The sequence below is a fragment of the Lepisma saccharinum genome, chromosome 17 (assembly GCF_977018435.1).
Source record: "Lepisma saccharinum chromosome 17, izLepSacc3.1, whole genome shotgun sequence".
Taxonomy (NCBI): Eukaryota; Metazoa; Arthropoda; class Insecta; order Zygentoma; family Lepismatidae; genus Lepisma; species Lepisma saccharinum.
This window is the reverse complement of record NC_139245.1, coordinates 56,728,734-56,750,379: the sequence shown is the minus strand read 5'-3', so window position 1 is coordinate 56,750,379 and position 21,646 is coordinate 56,728,734. Positions and strand designations below refer to the sequence as shown.

At 36.5% G+C, this 21,646-nt stretch overlaps 1 protein-coding gene across 4 annotated transcripts in view; it reads right to left on the bottom strand.

Moving 5' to 3' along the window:
* The window catches only part of mim (missing-in-metastasis), a 438,609-nt gene that overhangs the window by 22,820 nt on the left and 394,143 nt on the right, over positions 1-21,646 (bottom strand). For 3 of the 4 annotated variants that reach the window (XM_083139464.1, XM_083139467.1, XM_083139466.1), the window contains 3 exons: positions 18,801-18,990; positions 10,222-10,599; positions 746-870 (listed from right to left, as the gene is read on the bottom strand). In XM_083139464.1, coding sequence (XP_082995590.1) covers positions 746-870; positions 10,222-10,599; positions 18,801-18,990 — 693 coding nt within the window. The remainder of the gene's footprint in view (positions 1-745; positions 871-10,221; positions 10,600-18,800; positions 18,991-21,646) is intronic. The other variant, XM_083139465.1, reaches the window with a different exon arrangement.

Below are 21,646 nucleotides of genomic sequence, written 5' to 3'. Positions count from 1 at the left end.
ACGTGTCGATTAAGTGTCCAGGGTGTAGTAGTTTTTTCACAATTAGTAGTTTTTTGGTCGCAAGTTGGAATATGTCATGAAAATCTACAAACTGCAATAACTCGAAACCCATTGATTTCCGACCCCCGTGCATAGGGTCAAATTTGTTGCAAATGTGCTCTAGTATTACCCCTTTCCAGGAATAGGTAGAATTACCAATCACCCTGTATATGGAGAATGGCAGCAGTGTAAATAAAGGTGTACATAAAGAGAGAACTCCATGAGACGTTATTAATCGTAACAATTGTCACTGACAGATGTACAGCCATCTTTGAATCGTTTACTCCATTCAAATGTCTTACTGTGGCTGAGCGTCTCACCACCATGCTGAGGTTGTTCTTCTGTAGATCTCCATGGATATTATGCCTTTGTTCACAAGAAACTTCATCACCACATGCTGTTCCATGCATGCACTAACATTGTTGTCTGCTATCTTGATTAACAGTCTCTGGACTAGCTCGAGACATGTGAATCGTCTATCAGTACTGCCACGCCTGCATACATTGTTATACCTGTAAAATTAAAAGTCCCGGTTTGACTTGAATGCCCCTTGTATATAGAAGTATCTGCATTAAGGCTTAAGGCAGCTAAATCAACTTCAACAAATAGCTAGAGTCTTCTGGAAAATGTAATGGGGTTTGCAATGTATTAACACTAATTGAAAAAAAAATGTTACTACAAATACAAATGAACAAATTTAGCTCACCTTGTCCGGTTTGTCTGGAGGGACACTTAGATCAGGTGGAGGTGGGGGGAAATTTGCTTCCTGTGCTTTGCTGGCAGCCATGCTCGCGAGTTCATGCATGTTGACATAAACTGGCTGTGGTGAATCTGTTCAAGAAAAAGGTTTAATAAATAGTATTCCATCTGTGACAATACTTAAAGTAAGTTAATACATGATAGACTACAACCACTGATAATACATGATTAGGACTAGAATTTAAAAATAAAATTTATGACTGAAGTAAAGATTTCTTATCGTAATATTGCCTTTGAATACACATACAATTTAATGAAAGAAGTGACAAGTAATTCTAACCATTATGCAACGAAATGGTATTTGAAGCTGCCGGAATTGAAGTTAATATAAATAATCATATTTATACAATAATAACATTATATAGATCCCCAAGCTGTAGTATCAATGATTTTCTTTCAAAATTAGATGTGTTACAAAGACCAACACTGCCAAATTGCAATATCATTATTCTAGGTGACATAAATATTGATCCCCTTCAAAACAATACAAGAAGTAAAGAGTATATAGATCTTCTTAAATCTCATGGGCATAATCAAATTGTAAAAAAAAAACCACCAGGATAACATTCACTACTGAAACTCTTATAGATCACACTAGTACTAACATGTCTTCTGACATGTTAAAAGCAGAGGTGATCCACAATCTAACATCCGACCACACAGCACAACTAATGCAAGTAAACCTGCTCACAAACCAGAATATAACAAAAAGATATGCAATACAATGCAGAAATATTAATGAAGATAATATCAGATATTTATCCTATCTTCTAAAACATCCCCAAAACATCATCAAGGGGTTGTTTTAGGGTCTGTTGGAAATGTGGAAAAATTGTTGGCTTATTCTTTGTTCAGCACACATATTGAACCCTCTGCCCCTTCACTTCAAAGTGGCTCTCATCAGGCTAAACAACTTTTCTTTCAGTCTCCTATTGTGCAATCTTGATGAAATCTTGCCCACTAGAGATGAATGCTGCACAATTCTCTTGTTAGAAGGTGCTTCTTTGGAGGTTTCTGAAATGTCCTTCCATCTGCTAGAAGTCTATGACGAACATTACACACGTGCAGATTCACTCCCCCTTTTCCAGATTAGTGAGCCAAATCCACATCAGCAAGCCTGGTGTGCTTTTTCTAAGGAGAAAGTGGTCATCAGTTGGCACACTTTTTTTCTTTTCTTGACACACTTCTTGGATGAAATGGAACCAGTTAGTTTATGAATAATTCTATCTGCAGTGCCTACACCAACACAAAATTAAAAGCAATTTCTTCTTGTGTCATAGAAGTATATAATAATGCTAGAATCACACTATGCTTCCTGGGAGTCGTGTCAACTGAAGAAAGATATTATGTATCTCTCAAGGAAATCTCAACAGTGAATCACATGCAAATAAAAGCATGTTTAAACTTAAACAGTCGTCACACATAGCAGTTAGGTGCTATTGAATCAATGAGTGAACAATGCACAAATGGGCACAGAAAGCACAGGATCTAAGAAGCACTGTTAGCAACCATCGGCAAATTTAAAAACAGAAATATCATTCTGATTAATTCGCATAAGTTTTAGATGGTTCTGAATACATCATCTCACATCAGCACATCTCTCTAGTGGCTAACATCATGAATGTATGGGGCCCTACCTCCACATCTCTCAAAAGTTCCTTCATGCCATAGTGCAATGAAATTCAACCATGCTAGGAAAATACAGGGTTTCCATAAATTATCTTTACAACTTTAGACTTGAATAACTTGAAAACTATACTAGATAATGACAAATGGTTTTCAACATGTGACAAAAAAACTCATAATTTTTTTTTTATTTTCCAGGTGACGCAGATTTGACGAAAAATGTGGATGCCACAAAAAAAAAAGCTCACGTGTGTAGTCTGGTTTATAGAGACGAAGTCCGATACCCAAGTGCAATGAATCTTTCGGACACAGTATGGAAGGGAACCACCATCCAAACCCACCATTCGGGCTTCGCATATGTCATTCATGGAAATGGGTAGTTTTCTCCATAAACAGGGGGTGGGTCGGCCATCTGTGTCAGACACCAACGTGGACAGGGCACGGCAGGCATTTGCAAGGAGTCTGACAAAATCAGTGCGTACGGCAGCCAGAGAGTTGGCAATGCCACGAGCAACAGTGCACAAAGTCTTGCATAAGAGGTTATGTCTGTATGCCTACAAGGTGGTGGTTCCCTTCCAGACTGTGTCTGAAAGTTTCGTTGCACTTCGGTATCGGACGTCGTCTCTATAAACAATGCTACACACTGAGCTTTTTCCTGTGGGGTCCACATTTTTTGTCAAATCTGCATCACCTGGAAAATAAAAAAAACTTTATGAGTTTTCTTGTCACATGTTGAAAACCGTTTGTCATTATCTAGTATAATTTTCAAGTTATTCAAGTCTAAAGTTGTAAAGATAATTTATGGACACCCTGTAGATTAGAAACAATAGAAAATTGCATGTAAGCAAAGATTTTATATATTATTTGACCTTCATATATATTGTTACTGAGTAGAAAATAAGGGTTATGAGAATATATACTTTGCTACTCTAAAATGATGCAAAAAAAAATTATTTTAAATATATTTTCCAACTCTGTAACTGGTGTATAAACATATTTTGGAAAGAATTTAAGAACACGAAATGTCACCAGACACAATATCCTTTACAAATATTATTTCTACCTAGGTATAACTCTTCTTTGTTCTGAACTTTATTTATGCTGACATAACTTTAAAGATAATGTATTTAAAATGAAAGTGTGTCAACCTCAGCTAAAATCTCAGGACTTTCTCTTAGAGAGAGACTAGTGACTGTTACACATAGTACGAATCCAAATAACTGATTCAAAATTAACTTTAGTCTTACTTTAAGTGTATATAACATTAGAATCTAAGCTGTACATCTTAGATATGACTAGGGGGTGGATTTATATGCACTAAAAAAAAAAAAAAGCCAAAATATGCACTAAAAAAGACCAAAATATGCACTTAAAATATGCAGTAAAAATTTTCAAAACAACCTAATTTAAGGTTCTGTATGCCTTACATGCAAAGTAGATGTATCAGTAACTTACTGAATGGAATTATAGAAATGAATGTGTGATAAATTGTGCTATTTAGGATCACCAAAAAATACTAATTTACAAATGTTTTTAGTCTCATGTAACAAAATCAATATATTACACACATTTCTTTCTGTGGAGACTTGCTCTAAAAACTGCAATATTGCATTTATAATAATATAATGAAATTGAAATTGAATTTAAAATTATGGGTGCATCAGCACTAAGGCTATTTTGCACCCTTCACATTATACAGGGTCCAGCCCCTTACCATAACAAAAAAATAGTTGTAACGTTGCATAACTAAAATCCTAAAACACTCCAACTTAGGTTAAAAGCTGAGGCTGCAAAGGGGCACCCAGCACACACAAGGACAAAGGACAGAACAACACACAGAACTACACCTGCCATAGGGCCAGTCGCCAGAGCCTCGTTAGTCAGCACAAACAGTCCAGGGTGCACTACGTGGAAGGTAACCCCTTACACCCCTTATAATAATATAATATTTTGTTGGAAACAATACATTATTTTCGTTGCATTAATCAATATCTTATTCTTTTACATTAGCATTCAAATACACTCGACGTTATTTATTGTTGTTTTCATGTAGACGACATTAGATAAATATCAATAAGTACACAAATCCCACAGACGCCATCTCAGTTTCTATAGGACTGCCATCTTTCTCTTTCCAATTACTTTAATAGGAAAATGACGACTATCACTATGACTTTCGTGAAGAAAATCACCTGAAAATCATGTTTAATCCTCACAAATATGTTGTTTGAATATTTAGCTGCAATCAATCAACAGACATAATCGCAAAAAGATATTGTATTTTTATAATGTCTAATTTAAGAATAAAATACGCTCATAGTGCATATCTGCATCATCTGACCATCAATTCCTTAGTTTCTACTTTCCTCTTATTTTGTTTGGGTGTAAAGGGTGATCTTCTACATAGTACACCCAACTGTCAACCTCACTTCCACGTAGTACACCCTGGACTGCATTTTGTAGACAAGCGAGGCTATGGTGACTGACCCTATGACCAGTATAATTGTTTTTTTTTTGTCCCTACGTGTGCTGAGTGCCCGTTTACAGCCTCAGCTTTTAATGGAAGTCAGAATATTTTAAGGTTTTAGTTATGCAACGTTAGAGTTGTTTTTTGTAATGGTAAGAGGCTGGACCCCGTATAATGTGACGGGTGCAAAATAGCCTAAGTGCTCATGCACCCAAAATTTTAAAATCAAATTCAAAATTCAAATAACAGAATGATCCTTCATTAGGTTACGAGGGTCACTATTTATATTTTGAGCCTTGGCAACACTGATTGAAGTTAGGCGCGATTTGACGTTTGCACGGAATCGTCTGTCCTTATTGACCATAACGTACTTCAAATGTTTTGTCAATAGCTTCATTTGTGTTGTTTATGTTGCCTTGGAGATTGCGCGACAACAATAAAATGGAATTAACTCGTGAACATTTTCGTGCGATGATTTTTTACGATTTTCGATGTGGATTATCAAGACAAGAGTGCATCGATCAACTTACTTCCATATTTGGCGATGAAGCCCCATCCTTTGCCACTGTGAAACGCTGGTATAACGAATTTAATCGTGGAAGCCATTCGCTCACCGACGAGATTCGCGAAGGTCATCCAAAATCAGTTGTTGTTCAAGAAAACATTGATGCTGTGCAAAACCTAATACTGCAAGATCGTCATGTGACATACTGTGAGATTGAGGCAACCATAGGCATTAGTTCCACCAACATATATAAAATATTACATGATCATTTAGCTGTGAGAAAGGTATGTTTTCGTTGGATCCCACAAAATTTGACAAAAACTCAAAAAGATGCTCGCGTTAATTGGTGCAAACAAATGCTCAATAAATACAATCGTGGTGCTTCAAAAGACATATATAAGATTGTAACAGGTGACGAATCATGGATATATGCATATGAGCCGGAACGTAAACAACAGTCGACTGTATGGGTGTTTCAAGATGAACCCAATCCAACAATAGTTGTTCGCGCTCGAAGCACATCAAAACAAATGGTTGCCTGTTTTTTCAGGAAAACTGGTCATGTGGCAACTGTGCCTTTAGAGGAACGTAGAACGGTCAACTCTGAATGGTACACAACAATTTGTTTGCCAGATGTCTTCGGTCAAATACGGAAAACAAACAAACACCGTCGGATCATTCTTCATCAAGACAATGCCAGCTGTCACACATCTCGTCTAACAACCGACTTTATGAACAGTCAAAAAATCGAATTGATGGGTCATCTGCCGTACAGTCCTGATTTAGCACCCAATGACTTCTTCTTGTTCCCGAATGTCAAGAATAAATTGCATGGACAACGATTTTCGTCGGTGGAAGATGCCGTTGATGCGTTCAAAAACCATATTATGGAGGTGTCTCAAGAAGATTGGAAAAACTGCTTTGACAAATGGTTCAAACGAATGCAAAAGTGTATTGACCATAAAGGAGAATACTTTGAAAAACAATAAAGCAGTTTTCAATGCCAAATTCCTGTTTTTTCATTGTTAGGCTCAAAATATAAATAATGACCCTCGTACACTGCAGCATTGTCCGCAAAAATTAACATAAGTTTATAAAAATCAGTGTCCAGGCCTATGCACTATGCAGGCAGCTAAGGTTTTCTGTTACCAAAATTGGAAGCTCTGTTTGAGCGTGGTAAATTTCTATATAAGCTGCAAAAACTACTCTAAATACATGAAATGTAATACATGTTTAGAGCATACTTGACAATAAATAACTCTGCTGGCAGTGGGAGATGCATCGTTACCTTCTACCCACTGTTGGAGCAATGTGCTGTTACTTCTTCTGCATTTATTGTCACTTCTGCAGCACACACACACACACTCACAGATTTATCAAGATGTCACATTAACAGATAATCCTCAAATAATGCAACCCCAGTGTTGTCGCTGGAATTTTGAAATGTGACTCGCATCTCTGAAAGGTCGTTTGTTGATGAAAGGGTGGGTTTTCTCTTCGCAACCAGACCACCTGCAATGCTGCAAGATGAGTTTCGAAATGTCCTTGACCCAACTAGTGCCCAAGACCAGACGAAGTAGGCTATTTTTTAATGCCGACACAAAGAATGGGGAAAATGAAGCAGACAAACTTGAAATGAACAATTACATGAAAATTGCTCCCAAATTCCCAATATATGCAAATTTTATGCACGTTAAGCTAAAATATGCACTAACATCCCAAATATGCATTTATATGCACTATAAAACTTTACCAGAGTAATCCACATCAAGTGAAATGGATAAATTTGTATGAATTTTCATTAAGGACAAAAAAAAAAAAACATGCAAATATGCAAAAATCCGCCCCCTAGATATGACCAAGATCACAATATGATCAACAAACAGATCTTTCCTTCTTAACAATTTGTAATATAGAGGTATTATAATTTTAACCGATATATAATATATACATCTGCAACTCTTGTACATTGTATCCTTTCAATTGTACAAAGGCCTACAAAATAATTCAACATAACCTGAGGGGATTCTTATAAATGTTAATTGTTAGTTTTATCTTTGTAGATGATTAGTCCATTTCTTACAGCCATAAGTTACCACAATTTATATCAGTTCAAAGAGTCTTAAAATCTTTGTACTTTTAATTTCATAATATAATATAAAAGCATCTACAAACGTTAGCTAATTCATTCGCTACCTATGTTATTTCAATAAATAAGAAGTAATAGAAGTCCTAATGGAGATCCCTGTGGAACACTAGATTCTCAGAATTTTCAACCAAATTTGACATTGAACATTCTACTATTAATGCAATCAGCAAACCAAAATTGTAGAGTGGAGCTATATTATTCAAGTTTTATGTGCCATTGCTTCATAGTTATCTTCAATGGAAGGCTTTTGAGACACCCAGATACTTGTGTAAACTTCATTAGGTTCATTCACAGGTATTTAAAAAATATTATGTGTATCCACGTTCAGTACTTTTATGAAAATAATAACATCCATTGTGAAAGACCTATAAGGATCATTCCATGCCAAATCAACCAGGGTCTGAACCTTGACATCTCAGAAATTGATAATTTTTGGTACAGTGGTGGTACCAGTAAAGTTGACGAAAACTGCCAATTTTCAGATATTTTCCGCTCTTAGTTTTTGAGTTATTGACTTTCAAAAAAGCAAAAATTCCAAAATTTGATGACATTTTGAAATGTAGATGTAGATCAAAAACTATTTGACCTAGAGAGATCAAATTGGTGTCATTATCTTCTGTTTTTAATGAGCTTTAATTTGAAATGCAGTGTGGTATTTGAATTTTGTATTTTCTAAAAAACTTGAAAAGAAGTTTTTTTTTTTGAAAATCTCAAAAACACCATTTTTAATTTTTTTTAAAAGAATATATGATTTGAAGACATCAATTGACTATTTGTGTGCAACATTTCATAATGGGATGGAAATGGGTTCCTATGGAAATTAAATTTTCGTATTGTAATGTGTGTGAGTTAACAGTGGAGCGGCCATGCTGTACGAGCTACTGTGCAGGCGCATACTACTCGATCGTCACGACAACTTTATGGAGTGTTGCTAAGGAACCTTTTTGAGTGCAGAAACACAAATTTTTCCTTATGCATAAATCTCCATGAAGTTTAGAATAAGATTCCTGTTATTTAATGACTTGCCCTTGTACATTTTTCAATTTGCTTACCTGATATTAAAAGTGATAAATTTAGGTATTTTAATTTTATTTGTAGTCCAAAAATTATAACATAGACTAATATGAAGACTTCAACATCAACCACTCAGCATATAGTTGTGGTTATAACATGGAAGTCAACCAATTTAGCAAATTTTGTACACATTACAATACGAAAATTTAATTTCCATAGGAACCCATTTCCATCCCATTATGAAATGTTGCACACAAATAGTCAATTGATGTCTTCAAATCATATATTCTTTTAAAAAAAAATTAAAATGGTGTATTTGAGATTTTCAAATAAAACAATTTCTTTTCAAGTTTTTTAGAAATTACAAAATTCAAATACCACACTGCATTTCAAATTAAAGCTCATTAAAAACAGAAGATAATGACACCAATTTGAGCTCTCTAGGTCAAATAGTTTTTGATCTACAGTTGTTTAAAGATTTCAAAATGTCATTCTTGCTTTTTTTAAATCAATAACTCAAAAACTAAGAGCGGAAATAATCTGAAATTTGGCAGATTTTGTCCTCTTCAAAGGTGCAATGTATAATCAAAAAATCTAAAATATCTGAACCCTTAAGGTTGAAAAATATTTATTATCAGTTGATTTGTCATGGAATGAGCCATAATATCTTTTCATCATAAAATTTTGACTACATTGTAAGAAAATTAGCCATAAAACTTGAGAAATTTATCATGGGAAAAACTATGCTTATCTACTTGAACTTTATCACTAGATAAGGGAAATAAGAATTGTGTCTTTGTTATAAAATCATAGAAAGATTTTTGTTTTTTGATTTGTCTAACGAACTAGAGGTAATAGAACCCATGCAAGAGAATCAGAAAAACTTTGCCCAGCTGCAATGATAAATTAATGGAGAGTTACTTTAGACATCCTTCAACAACATACTAAAAGTTTTTCTTGTATGTACGCATTGCTTGCATTATAGAATTATTTTCCTGTAGTTTATGGTTATTACAAGCATAAGAAAACAGCTTTCCTTTGTGACGTTTCAGGAGAACACACGCTCCTTTCATAAGACATTTATTTTCATTTTGACTAAAGATACAGTTATAACAATGGTTAGTAATTTTTTAAACAAAAAGAATCTGTATTCTGTATTGACCAAGTATGGCAGATTGAAAGTAACAGCCAGTATACACCTATATCATCTTGGAAAATGAGATATGCAATTGATTGTATTTGAATGATGTAGTTGATGAATAAGTGCATAATTACAAAATAATGTATAAAATGTCTAGTTATTGTCAAGTTCCAATTAATTCACACGGGACTGTAATTCCATGTGTAAGGGATGTTTTAGAGAGTATAGTAGCCTCAATAAAATAAAATAAATTAGAAGAATTTGTTATCTTGTGTTCAATATCACTGAGAGAGTACATTTATGTATGAAGTCACCTTTTGGGAGAATTTGGTAGCATTGATTAGATGACTGAGGTAAGTTCAATCCAATTTTGGACAGTAACTGATGTATTCTGAGGTGCAAAGATCTGAAAAGTTAACCTGGAGTCTGTTCCCTTGCCAAATCCTTCATGGAAACATTAATTAACCCATTGAGCAGTATGTATTTTCTGGATAGAAAGGGCAAATTCAACAGCTACTTACCATTATACATTGGCGGAGGTGCAAAACTTGAAATAGCAGGTGTAGTTTTGTTTTCAGTCTTTGGTTCTACTTTGACTTCGTGAACAGTCTTCTTCTGATGTGCGATCATTGATGGGGTTTTGGCAGGAACATTTGGTCTTTCGAGAGACGAGCATCGCTGCGGAATAGGAGGCCGGGCATAGATAGGCTGCGAAGAGGCCTCGTTGACCGTTTGCTGTTGCTGCATTCCCTTGTGAGAAGCCTGTTGCTGGTTGCTTTCGTTTGCTGTGGCCGACGCAATCGGACTAGCTGGCTGCGACGACGACTGAGGATGTGCAGCATCTGGTGGTTGGAAAGTGTATACTGTCAGGGGAGGCCTCTGATGACCACGCTCATATGCTACAAGGAAAAATTCAGTATTGAAGCATACAAGAAGGCCATCTAATGTCAGTACAGAGATGACCTTCCGACACATTAAGGACAAAATGGGATGATGGTCAAAACTCAAAGTTGCACCATAAATTCCACAGACAAATGAACAAAAAAACATTTTATACATTCAGTACTAACATACCCAATTAACCAGAACAGTTGGGCCAACCACAGTTTTTAAGTAGGAAAGGTTGGTTTAAAGTTGGTTGGTAAATTGAAGCTGGTCTTACGTTGGTACAATAGTTGTTGCTAATGCTTGCCCAACCATGGAAAAGTGAGTCAAAATCAGTTTTAAAAACTACTTTCTTTTGTTAAGACATGCTGTTAAGTATGCTGTAAATGTGGTGTGTAAATAAATAATGTGTGATAGTGTTTCTTTCCTAATATTTCAGTCACAGCTAGGGCTGAGTCGATACCGATACCACTGGTATTGCCATTGGTAAGTATCGGTTTAATTTTTATTATTGGTACCATCCGATACCAAAGATTTTCAATGGCTGGAAGGGAAGGCAGGCAAGAACAACAGCTAGTCTCAACATTTGTCATTTTTAAAAGTTTGTTCGCCCTTCCTTGTGACATTGGGAGACTGGCACAAGAAGTTCCACAGATTTTCCTGGAAACCTCCAAACTCCTGGGAAACAGATAGCAATATTGAAGGCATGGGTAAGTGAAAGCTGAACCCAAAGACGACCATTAAGGCATGTAACTGCTTAGTTAACGCTGTTGGAAATTAACCATTCATTGCCAATTCTTGCTTGAAGCTTGTGGTGGTAAGATAGGTGGATGTTTTTTTTTACCACCGCCATGCTAATACCGGGTCAGGTAGTTGCGGAATTCTTGATAAAGAAGGATGAAGGTCGCTGTGTAATTAGCTTTGTTTTATCTACATTCAAGGGAGAAGGGGATTCAGCAATTTCTTCTTGTCCTCTTCCCTTCTGTGTCAGTCTTTTGTGTGACTGCTGGTATTGGCCAATGAGGGTTATTTATTACCACCGAGATTAGATTAGGACCATATGGCTTTCAATGACAATACTAATGAAGACTGATTTGAGATTTTGTTTCAAGTCCACTTTAGATAGGACTGGGCTACAGTTTAAAGTGGAATCTCAACCACTATGTGCCTCCAGCAGGTACCAAACCCAGGACCCCTTGATAACAAGGTGACGACATTACCACTACACCATCGTGGAGGCCCCTCTAAAGATTTATGTACAACACTACTTATAATAATGAACTTAAAATATTAATCAAGAACTTTACTTTTCATCAACTGGACGTATCTTCATTTTTTTTATTGTTATTCAATGAATGCTATAACATATGTTATATGTATATCATAACACAAACCTACCTCTACTTTAGTTTTTTCAGTATGTTGGCCCAATGTAAAAAACACACATTGGGCCAACCATTTTTAGTATGTTGCTGTAGGGGTATTTCAGCATTACGTGTGACATTCACACTTAAAATATAAGGACCTAGACATGCGATTGGATTGAAATATTCATACTGAACTGATTTCACAGAATTGTGAAGTACTTTGTGGTGTCTGCTAACAAATGAAAAAACCTTGTGAAAAAGATGACATAGCCTTTGATTTTGATTTGATTTGATTTGGTGTTTTAAGTCCACTTTATGCACAGTAAGGCTAATCGGGACTGGACCTACAGTTTAAAGTGGGATCCGAACCACTTGTGCCTCCACCGGGTATCGAACCCGGGACCCCTTGATTACAAGGCAGTGACGCCATGGGGGAGGCCCAGATGACATAGCCTGAATGCATGGAAAGTATTAACAAAAATGTGTTACTTGTGCGATGCTTTAAAAATGTGGCAAAGTTTGACTTCATTTGTTTGTGAAGCACATATGCTACAGATAATAATAACTTTTGTTGGTGAAATATGTACATTATATACATTCATAAACATTTAAACCTTCATGCAATTAAAAACAATAATAATTTTATGATTAATTCACTTTGTTATTTACATGGAGTAGGACTACTTTTCGTGAAAAGCCCCTGTAAGTCAATGGTTAACTGGTTCCAAATTATGTTGACTGTTACCACAAAAATGAAATTTACTTTAAATTAATATTTTTTATATAGCAATATAAAATTAAGGAGTGTGTAGAATGATAGTTTTAAATCATTATCATCAAATAATACAAAACATGGTTAACTAAATGCCAAAATAATTGAGATAAGAGTTACGAAAGGTTAGCTTATCATTATAATTGAATGTGTTACTGTAATATCTTGAAAGCAGAGAAAAAATAACTAAAAACAAATGGAATACAACATTTTAGAAAACACTGAAGAAATGACTGAACTTATTGCCTTTGTTGAACTGTTTAGAAGACTATGCAATAGTTAGCAAAGAAAAATAAGTTACTGTTTCCTACACATGAGTTTTCACTTGTGAGGTGGAGTTTGCTGTATATTTCACATATTACTACATATGAAAATGAAATGCAAAGGTTGTAAATGCAAGCACTTGAGGCAAACTATATTGACAATACCTATGATCAATTAACTCACTTTTGTCCTTTGATATGATCAGTATTGTGAATCATTTAGCATTAAGTTACATTTCAATGAATTTTGAAAGACTTTAAATGCCAAAAAAAGATGCAGTGGCCTAGTCGGTAGGGCACCTGACTCCCACGCAGGAGACACTGCTTTCATTCCCAGGGTGGGTGACACACAGTCAGAATTTTTCCAGCCTTGTCCTCTCATAAAGTGGCTCTGGGGCTCACCCAGACTCAAATCAATGGATACTTGAGGCAACCCTGGGTGGTAAAGGTGGCCGGAGCATGGTGCTGATCACATCACCTCCAAAATGGTTGAGATCATGAATGCCCTAATGTGCCTTCATGGCATGGTGTTATACACACAAGGAACTTTACTTAACCTACCCTTCCCTTAAATGTCCAAATTTTGGTATGTCCACAATCATATTCACTAGGTTGCTAGAGCATAAATGAAATTAGTTTTTTTCTTTTTAAATAATTTCTAGGATGAAATATGTAAGTTGTATGGCTTGCGAGATTGATGTAACAAATACAAAATGATCACACAGGAGTACATTCCTTCTCAAAGAACAAAGAGAAGAAAATGGAAAATAAATCATCTGTTCAAGTAAATGAAATGTTATTTACAAATATTGCATATACATTATGACTGCACATTTTCTACATCTTGGGTTTATCATTAATGAGGATGAATGATGAAATGGACCATGGGGCAACCACAATGATGTATTTACATCTACCCAGGCTTCAAATCTTGAGATGTCTGGTTTTGTAGCATGTTATGCACAGGCCAATGTATGTTATTTGACAGAGAATGCAAAATCTCTTCATTGATTCTTACGGCAAATTCTACAAAATATATATGCATGATAAGGTATAGAAAAGACAATACAATAATTTTTACTACACACATAAGATAATGGAAAACGGAGAGAAGAAAAAATATGGTAAAGAAATTATTAAGAAAGAATAGCAGCAGAACTCAATCTCATATAATGAAACATGGACCCAAAGTTACCAACCATAGCCACTGCACCAATTTGCTACTTGAGGGCTACCTTCATAAAAGAATACATGTCATTGCCATATTTTTGGCATAAGATCTAAAAAAATTATGGCTCTTGTTTTCACTATATATGCATATCAGTTGAATGCATATATAGTGCTGTGTATCTAAACACATGGAGATTATACAGTACTTGCAGTGCTGAGTTAAATTCAAACGACATGCACCAACCATGCACTATTTATTCCTCAACATATAGTGCCATTAAACATTTATAACAAACTCCACATTAAAGAAACAGACAATCAAATAATATAAACAGCTTTCCATTTTATAATGTTATACATACCATGAAGTCCACTTACATGATTCACTAACCTCAGCATCATCACATATGACATTCCCGTGTGTTGATTACATCATTTATCAACTTCTTGTTACCATAATCAGTCAACTCTAATCTTGTCAGGTGGTTTTCTCTGCTTCTGACTTCTTAACACATGCCCTATCTTATAGTTTCTTGGGCTACTTCACGTCTCCTTTCTCATATTCCTTAAACACATCATCCTCGTCTAAATGTCTCCCCTTCATGATTTTCTGATCATCCATCATTATTTTCATTGGCTGTTTTTTTTTTACCAATATGATAACTTTTTCTCTCATTTCGTTTCATATTCCTCCACTTTATTTGGTTTCTATGCACCAACTTAACACTTTTACCAACTTTAATATGTCAAGTGTATGTCCCTGCTCTCCAGATTTCACCCTGAAGAAAAGAATCACCACAAGAATATCGGTGGGCAAGTTTCACCCAAACTTTGACACCTCCTCTGGTATCCTCACATTCGTTTTCCTCATTAACATCTTGCAACTGATCCACATCTTTTGGTCTAGACTCAAATGCATACATCAGTTCAGCAGGAGTTTTTAAATTAATGGTGTTTGGAGCCATTCAAATACTACATAGCACATCTAGCAACGTGCTATTCACATCAAAATGCTTGTAATCTCTTCTAGTTTCATATAATTTGCATTTTAGTGAACTTTTAATAATGTGAATGTGCCACTCAGCTTGTTCATTACTAGCTGGATGATAAGCTGGTGGATGTATTAAAACAATCCCCAAATCTTCACAAAATGTCTTGAATTCAGCAGATTGGAAAAGTGCACCATTATCTGTAACTAAGATATAAGGCTGATTATACTGTGAAATTAGCCTCTATATAAATATTTTTACATCCTTGAATGATGTAAATGATACAGCTTCACTTTCTGGCCACTTAGTCAATGCATCAATGAGAAACAACACTTTTCCTTGAAAATAAAAAAAATCCATGTGTGTTCTCCCCCAAGGCATTGTTACTTCATTCCAATCGCTTTTTTTTTTCTTTTTAGTAATGGGTTTCATGGCATTACATACATTGCATGATTTGACACAATCTTCAATGCACTAGTCCATGCCAGGCCACCAATATATTTCACACAGCATCATCATTGTGATTGTCGTTAGCTTTCTCTAAAACATGCTGCCTCATTGCATCAGGTATATAACTCTAGAACTCCATAGTAATATGTTAGTTTAACATTTCATCATTTTCTCAGCACTTCAAACTTCTTTGAGTGTTCCGGCCAACCTTGCATAATACACATCATGTCATCTTGTTGTTGCATACTTTGGAAGAAATCCTTCAGACACTTTTCTTGTTCGCTATTTCATATTCAAAATTAGCCAAGAACAAACACCAACATTGAATTCTGGGTGAAATCAAAACCGTTATAGTTTTGCACATTAGATTAGTTGTTTTGTGTCAGCAAATCAATCCAAATTTGAAATCCCTTTCCATACAGGGCCTCCCGATGGCATAGTGGTAATCAAGGGGATCTCAGGTTCGATACCTGGTGGAGGCACATGGCACAGTGGTTCGGATCCCACTTTAAACTGTAGGTCCAGTACCGATTAGCCTTCCTGTGCATAAAGTGGACGTAAAACAACAAATCAATCAAACTTTTCCATAGACATATTTTCTAAATCTCTTCACAGCAAATATAATTGAAAAGAGTTTCCTTTCTGTGATGAGGATGTTGTGAAAGAAAAGATGAACATTCTGTAGTTTGCAAATCACCATTAAATCTATGACATAGCAGAGTTCTATAACTCGAAGTATGACATATGATTACAATATCTTTGCTCGAATCCAACAGTATTAATGTTTCTGATGATTGCAGAATATCTTTTTGTACTGAGTTTCACAGTCATCACTCCAATTTCAATGCACATTGTTTCTCAATAAATTGTACAAGGTTGGAATCAGGATCGTCATATTTGGTATATATTTGCAAAAAAATTAATGTCTCCTAGAAACAACTTCAATTCATTCACATTACGAGGATGTGGACAATTCAGTAATGCCTCAATTTGGCACTGGCATGGTTTAATTCTTTCTGCAGTTGATTTAAATAACTTGCATTTATCCAAATTAACCTTCACGTTATACAGGGTAACTCAAAATGATGGACCCGATTTCAGACATTTATTCTGTGAAATATGATAAACAAATGTTATTGTGAGACATGTGCTAAGAAAGGTAAACTGTCAAAGTTTTTTTCAAACAAATCACAAGTGTTCTATGTGAGCACCTCGCGTAACATGGCACACATCAAGCCGATAGTCTATCTTCTGCCAAACCTTGTGTAGCATGTTGCGGTCAATATCAGCAATGGCTGCTGTGATGCGGGCACGCAGGTCATCCAAAATTGTTGGAAGTGGTGGTACGTAAACATGATCCTTGACAAAACCCCACATGAAGAATTCACATGGGGTCAAGTCGGGGGAACGAGGTGGCCAATGAAGGAGAGGTCGATCCTCTGGAGATGCACGGCCTATCCAACGTTGTTCCAATGCCCCATTGAGATGGTCCCGAACGCTGCCATGGTAATGCGCAGGGCCACCATCCAATTGGAGAATTAAATCTGCGCTATCCTCTGCAAGCTGTCGAAGGAGCCATAGTTGCAGCATATCAAGGAAAACAAGTCCTGTCACAGTACGTTCATGGAAGAAAAAGGGCCCATAAATATTTTCATGGGAAATGGCACAAAAGGCAATGGGGGTTAGCAGTTCCCCAAATCCTTACGTTGTGTCTATTCACTTTCCCTGAAAGGTGAAAAGTTGCTTCATCACTGTAAATTAACCTCTCAGAGAACCCATCCATTTCCATTAATGTGAGGAAATCAGCACAGAAGGACACGCCCAAAGCATCATCAGTGTATTTTAAGGCTTGAACTAGTTGCAAGCGGTAGGGTTTCATTTGTAAATGTTTCCTCAGAACCCGCCAGACAGCTTTCTGTGGAGGACTTAAAACACCAAATCAATCGCCAGACAGCTTTCTGTGGAGGACTTAAAACACCAAATCAATCAATCAGTTTTCTGTGGAAGTTGAAGTTCTCTCGCTGCACAGTAGGTGGACTTCTGTGGACTCTGCACAAAATATGTGCACACTAGCTCCACTGTCTCTTCCCCAGTCGATGGACGGCCAGTTGATTTTTGTTTACAGATGCAGCCCGAATCTCTGAAATGTTCATACCACTTACGAATAGCTTTCCCCGTAGGTGGTTCTCTCCGATATTTGGTACGGAAATGCCATTGCATACTAATCACAGACTTGTTCACATGATAATCAAGCACACAGAAAGATTTCTGTTCTCCAGTCAACGCCATTTTCCTGCTCGCTCGCTTTCTCCTAGCGGTAGAAAGTGGAAACACTGCATGGAAACTAAACTTTGAAAGTTAACCTTTCGAAGTGCATGTCTCACAATAACATATGTTTATTAGATTTCACAGAATAAATTTCTGTAATCGGGTCCATCATTTTGACTTACCCTGTATTGAACTAATCTGTACATAACTCCAATACATCTGCTAACTGCTTCTTCCAATCCAGATCCATAAATTAGAACAGCGTCTTGACATGGAATTACATTTTGCAGACCATTGAATCAGGTATTAATAGAATATCAGCTAAAAAATCCTTAAATCATCAAAATAGATGATTTGGATCTGAAAGCATCTCCATACTTTGTCCCTCTTATCTGCTGTCTCAGTTAAAATGACCAATTTTAAACTCTTTGCCACTCTTTTGCACAAGGGCAAGATGTCCACTTGCATCACTATTTCTCCTGTCCAGTCAGTGAAGTGAAAAAGAGGCCTGGCAACTCAAAAGCAACCATTCCTTGTTGTTTTAATTTCAGAAACTGAAAATTTCATGGTTTTGGTTTGTACTGAGATACATCAGGGACATTACAGGGAATTAAAGTACATTCAGGTGCATTAATTGAAAATGTAGTCATTGCAACTGCCACAAAACTTAATTTGTCAAAAAACAACATAACCCCTCCTATCCCTGTATAACAAAAATGTAATGAAAAATTCCCTTACAGGCTTTCATTTCTGGCATTAAATATTATGAATCAAATAACTGTGTTATGTTAAGACTGCATGAATTAGAGTTTTCCTACATTGGATGTAAAACATTATATATTTTTCTGAAAGAAAAGTAAAGACAAGGCCAAAATTAAATAAAGAAAAATGTATTATAAATATCATATGCAAAAGATAAATGTAATATTGCCTTACTTGATGATATGGTATGAGGCCTGTCGTTCATGATAGCTGTAGCTGCACGTTCAAACTGGAGTGTTTCCTGAAGATTAGGCCACGTGGCAGTTGTGTTTGGTAATCCTCCCCCACCAGCTGGATATGGTGTTGAAGGCGTACTGGAATTACTGCTATTACTAGTGCTACTCTGTTCGGACATGTTTGATACCTAAATAAAGAACAAAGTTAATGTTACAATGGTTGGTATACCTGAATTGGACTCGTTGTGCTAGATGATTCCTTAGCCAAACCTAAGCACTTGTGGTGCTGAGGACTGTATCAGAAGAACTCAATAATTTAAACGGGTAAAAAACACCAGTAAATCACCCGCATCAGTCAAAATAAAGAAAAACATTTTCCTGACGATAAGCAGTAAGCACACTCCATACCATAAGAATGTACAGGGCCTGCAGAAAATTAAATATCTACATCCGATATGACTGGGGACATTTGTTTCTGTGACTGCTTTTTTTATTTCTTGCATCTGGGTAGAGATACAAAAGAAGAAAGCTACCATCCAACTGTGTTGTCTGGCCCTGAATAACACTTGTTCTATCATCGTAATGCTTAAATGTTTTGTAGGCTACCGAGTGCTGACTAACCTTCATCGTGTCACAGTCATAATCTAAATATTACATTTAGTGAGTTATGTGACAATACCACCAGCATTTTGAAAAATCAAGATGTAAAGTACCACTCTGACCCACACCATGGCTGTGCGGTCTAAGGTGTCATGCTTTGGGCTCCGGGAAAAGCATAACAACTTTTCTTCTTCACATCATCCCGTAACTTGTTGTATGATCTCCCACCTCTGCTGAGGCCAAGCAGTCAGTAGGTAGGCCTTGGCCCTCAAGGGCTGTTGCACCATGGGTAATTATTTAATGAACTTCTAGTCTGCATCTTGCTTTCCAGTGAACAACAGTCTACTTGACATTTAGAAAAATCAGTCCGTTCATTGACTGAAAATTGAGGTTGTTATACTTTCATAAATATCTTCTGAATATCCACGCTTTCACAAATTGAATATACTTTTATCAGTGAAGTTTTAATTTTAATTTCACAGGCGTCATTACTTTGAGGGGGATGGGGAGGAGGACCTGGTGTATAATACACCAACAGCACAAAAACTTGTTGCAAGCTTGCTTGTAGCTCGTCAAAGGCAATTGGATATGGTAAGCTTGATTCAAGCTGTCAGTTGGCTTTAACAAGCTTGTCAAGCATGCAGCTTTCTGTGACATTGGTGGTGCAAAGCTTGTCATTTCAAGCTTACTGTAATTTTGGCACATGGTAACTAAAGCCTGTTAGGTGAAAGAACAGAACAAACTTCAAAATTCTATTTACTCTTTTCTGTCGAAAGCCAGGGAGGGTCACATGAACTGCTGAACCAATTGGTTTGGTCCAGTTGCCATGGTGAGGGGAAATTCTTGTGGTATTCTGTGTTGCCAAATTTTTCGTTTTGAGTCATTTTCAAAACATGTGGAACCCTCAGGGTGCCACATACTGAGTGAATGGGTCTGCGATTCCCCGCATGAAGCAAGCTTACTGTGGTATCTGGGTAAGTGACAAAAGTGTGCCAACATGTTGTAAACTTTTTTCAACCATATAGCAAAAAATTAATTTTCCTCAGTTAATGAGAAGGTCCAGCTTTGAATGACTGATTGAATCAGTGGTGTGGCGTGACTTTTTCAAAAGTGTTACCGGCCATCAGACGTTATCATCTCCACCCTACCCCTACCCTCCTGCCTCATATATGCCTTCGATCTAGATTTGTGCTCATTTTGTTCTTTTTTTGCAATCCACTCTTATGATTTAGCCACAATCACTCCTAGAAAGAACTACCACTCATGAGAGAGCTACTCTGTTTCTTTGCAAAGAGGTGGAAAGAGAAAGAAGAACCCAACATTTCTCAGGTCAGTTTGAAGGCAGAATTCCGCTCAACCAGCAGTGGAAGGGAAGTCCAGTTAGCTGTACAACTTAGCTTTTTGGAGCAAGGTTTGCCCAAATCACGAATCGCACCAAGTATTTATCTTTTCGTCTATTACGTAAACGGAGTGTAGTTAAATCCAGCCTTGGCTTTGCAGTCTAGCTCTTGTTGCTTCAGAGAAATAGTCTCCCTGTTTTAGGTGGGGTTTAGCTTTTTTCTGCCAATCTGATGTGACAACACAACACTGGCTTATACCAGTAGGCCTGACTGGTAACTGGGCCCCTAAACAGGCATATGAATAACCCCATAGCACACTTGCCCCAAAGTTTTTCCCCTCTCTTCTCTTGCATTGGCACCCTCTTCCCTTGTTACCTCTTGAGGGTAGCGAAACGGCCTCCCCTTTTTGCTTCTGTCGGCTGCAGAAAAAATGTCCTCTGCAATATACACTCGACTGCAATGCTGTCAGTTAACATATTTAACAATGTTGTTATTTTATTGAAACAACTTTTTAATTCTTTTACATATTGCTGTTACCTGCGGTAACACCGGTTACATGCACCTCTTGATTGAATTAAATTTTTTTATGTATTGGCACAATCTGCCATTTTGCACCCTTCACTGTACATGAGGGAAAATTTGCTTATCTAAATTTTTTTCCTGAGAGTTAAAAAAGGATGTAAAAAGCTCCTTCTGAAAGGTTAAAATGTAAGGTTGTAAAGGACAAACACAACACGTTAGAAAGATAAGGGCACACCAAAGAAACTTCCTCGAAGAGAGAGGAAAAGACACACTTGTCTCAGAAAGCCAAATACATTAGGAAATCACTGTCACCATCTCCCAACTTTGTCTGAGAAAATTAAAATTGGCACATTCTAGAAGGATGTGCCAAACCTTTAATACT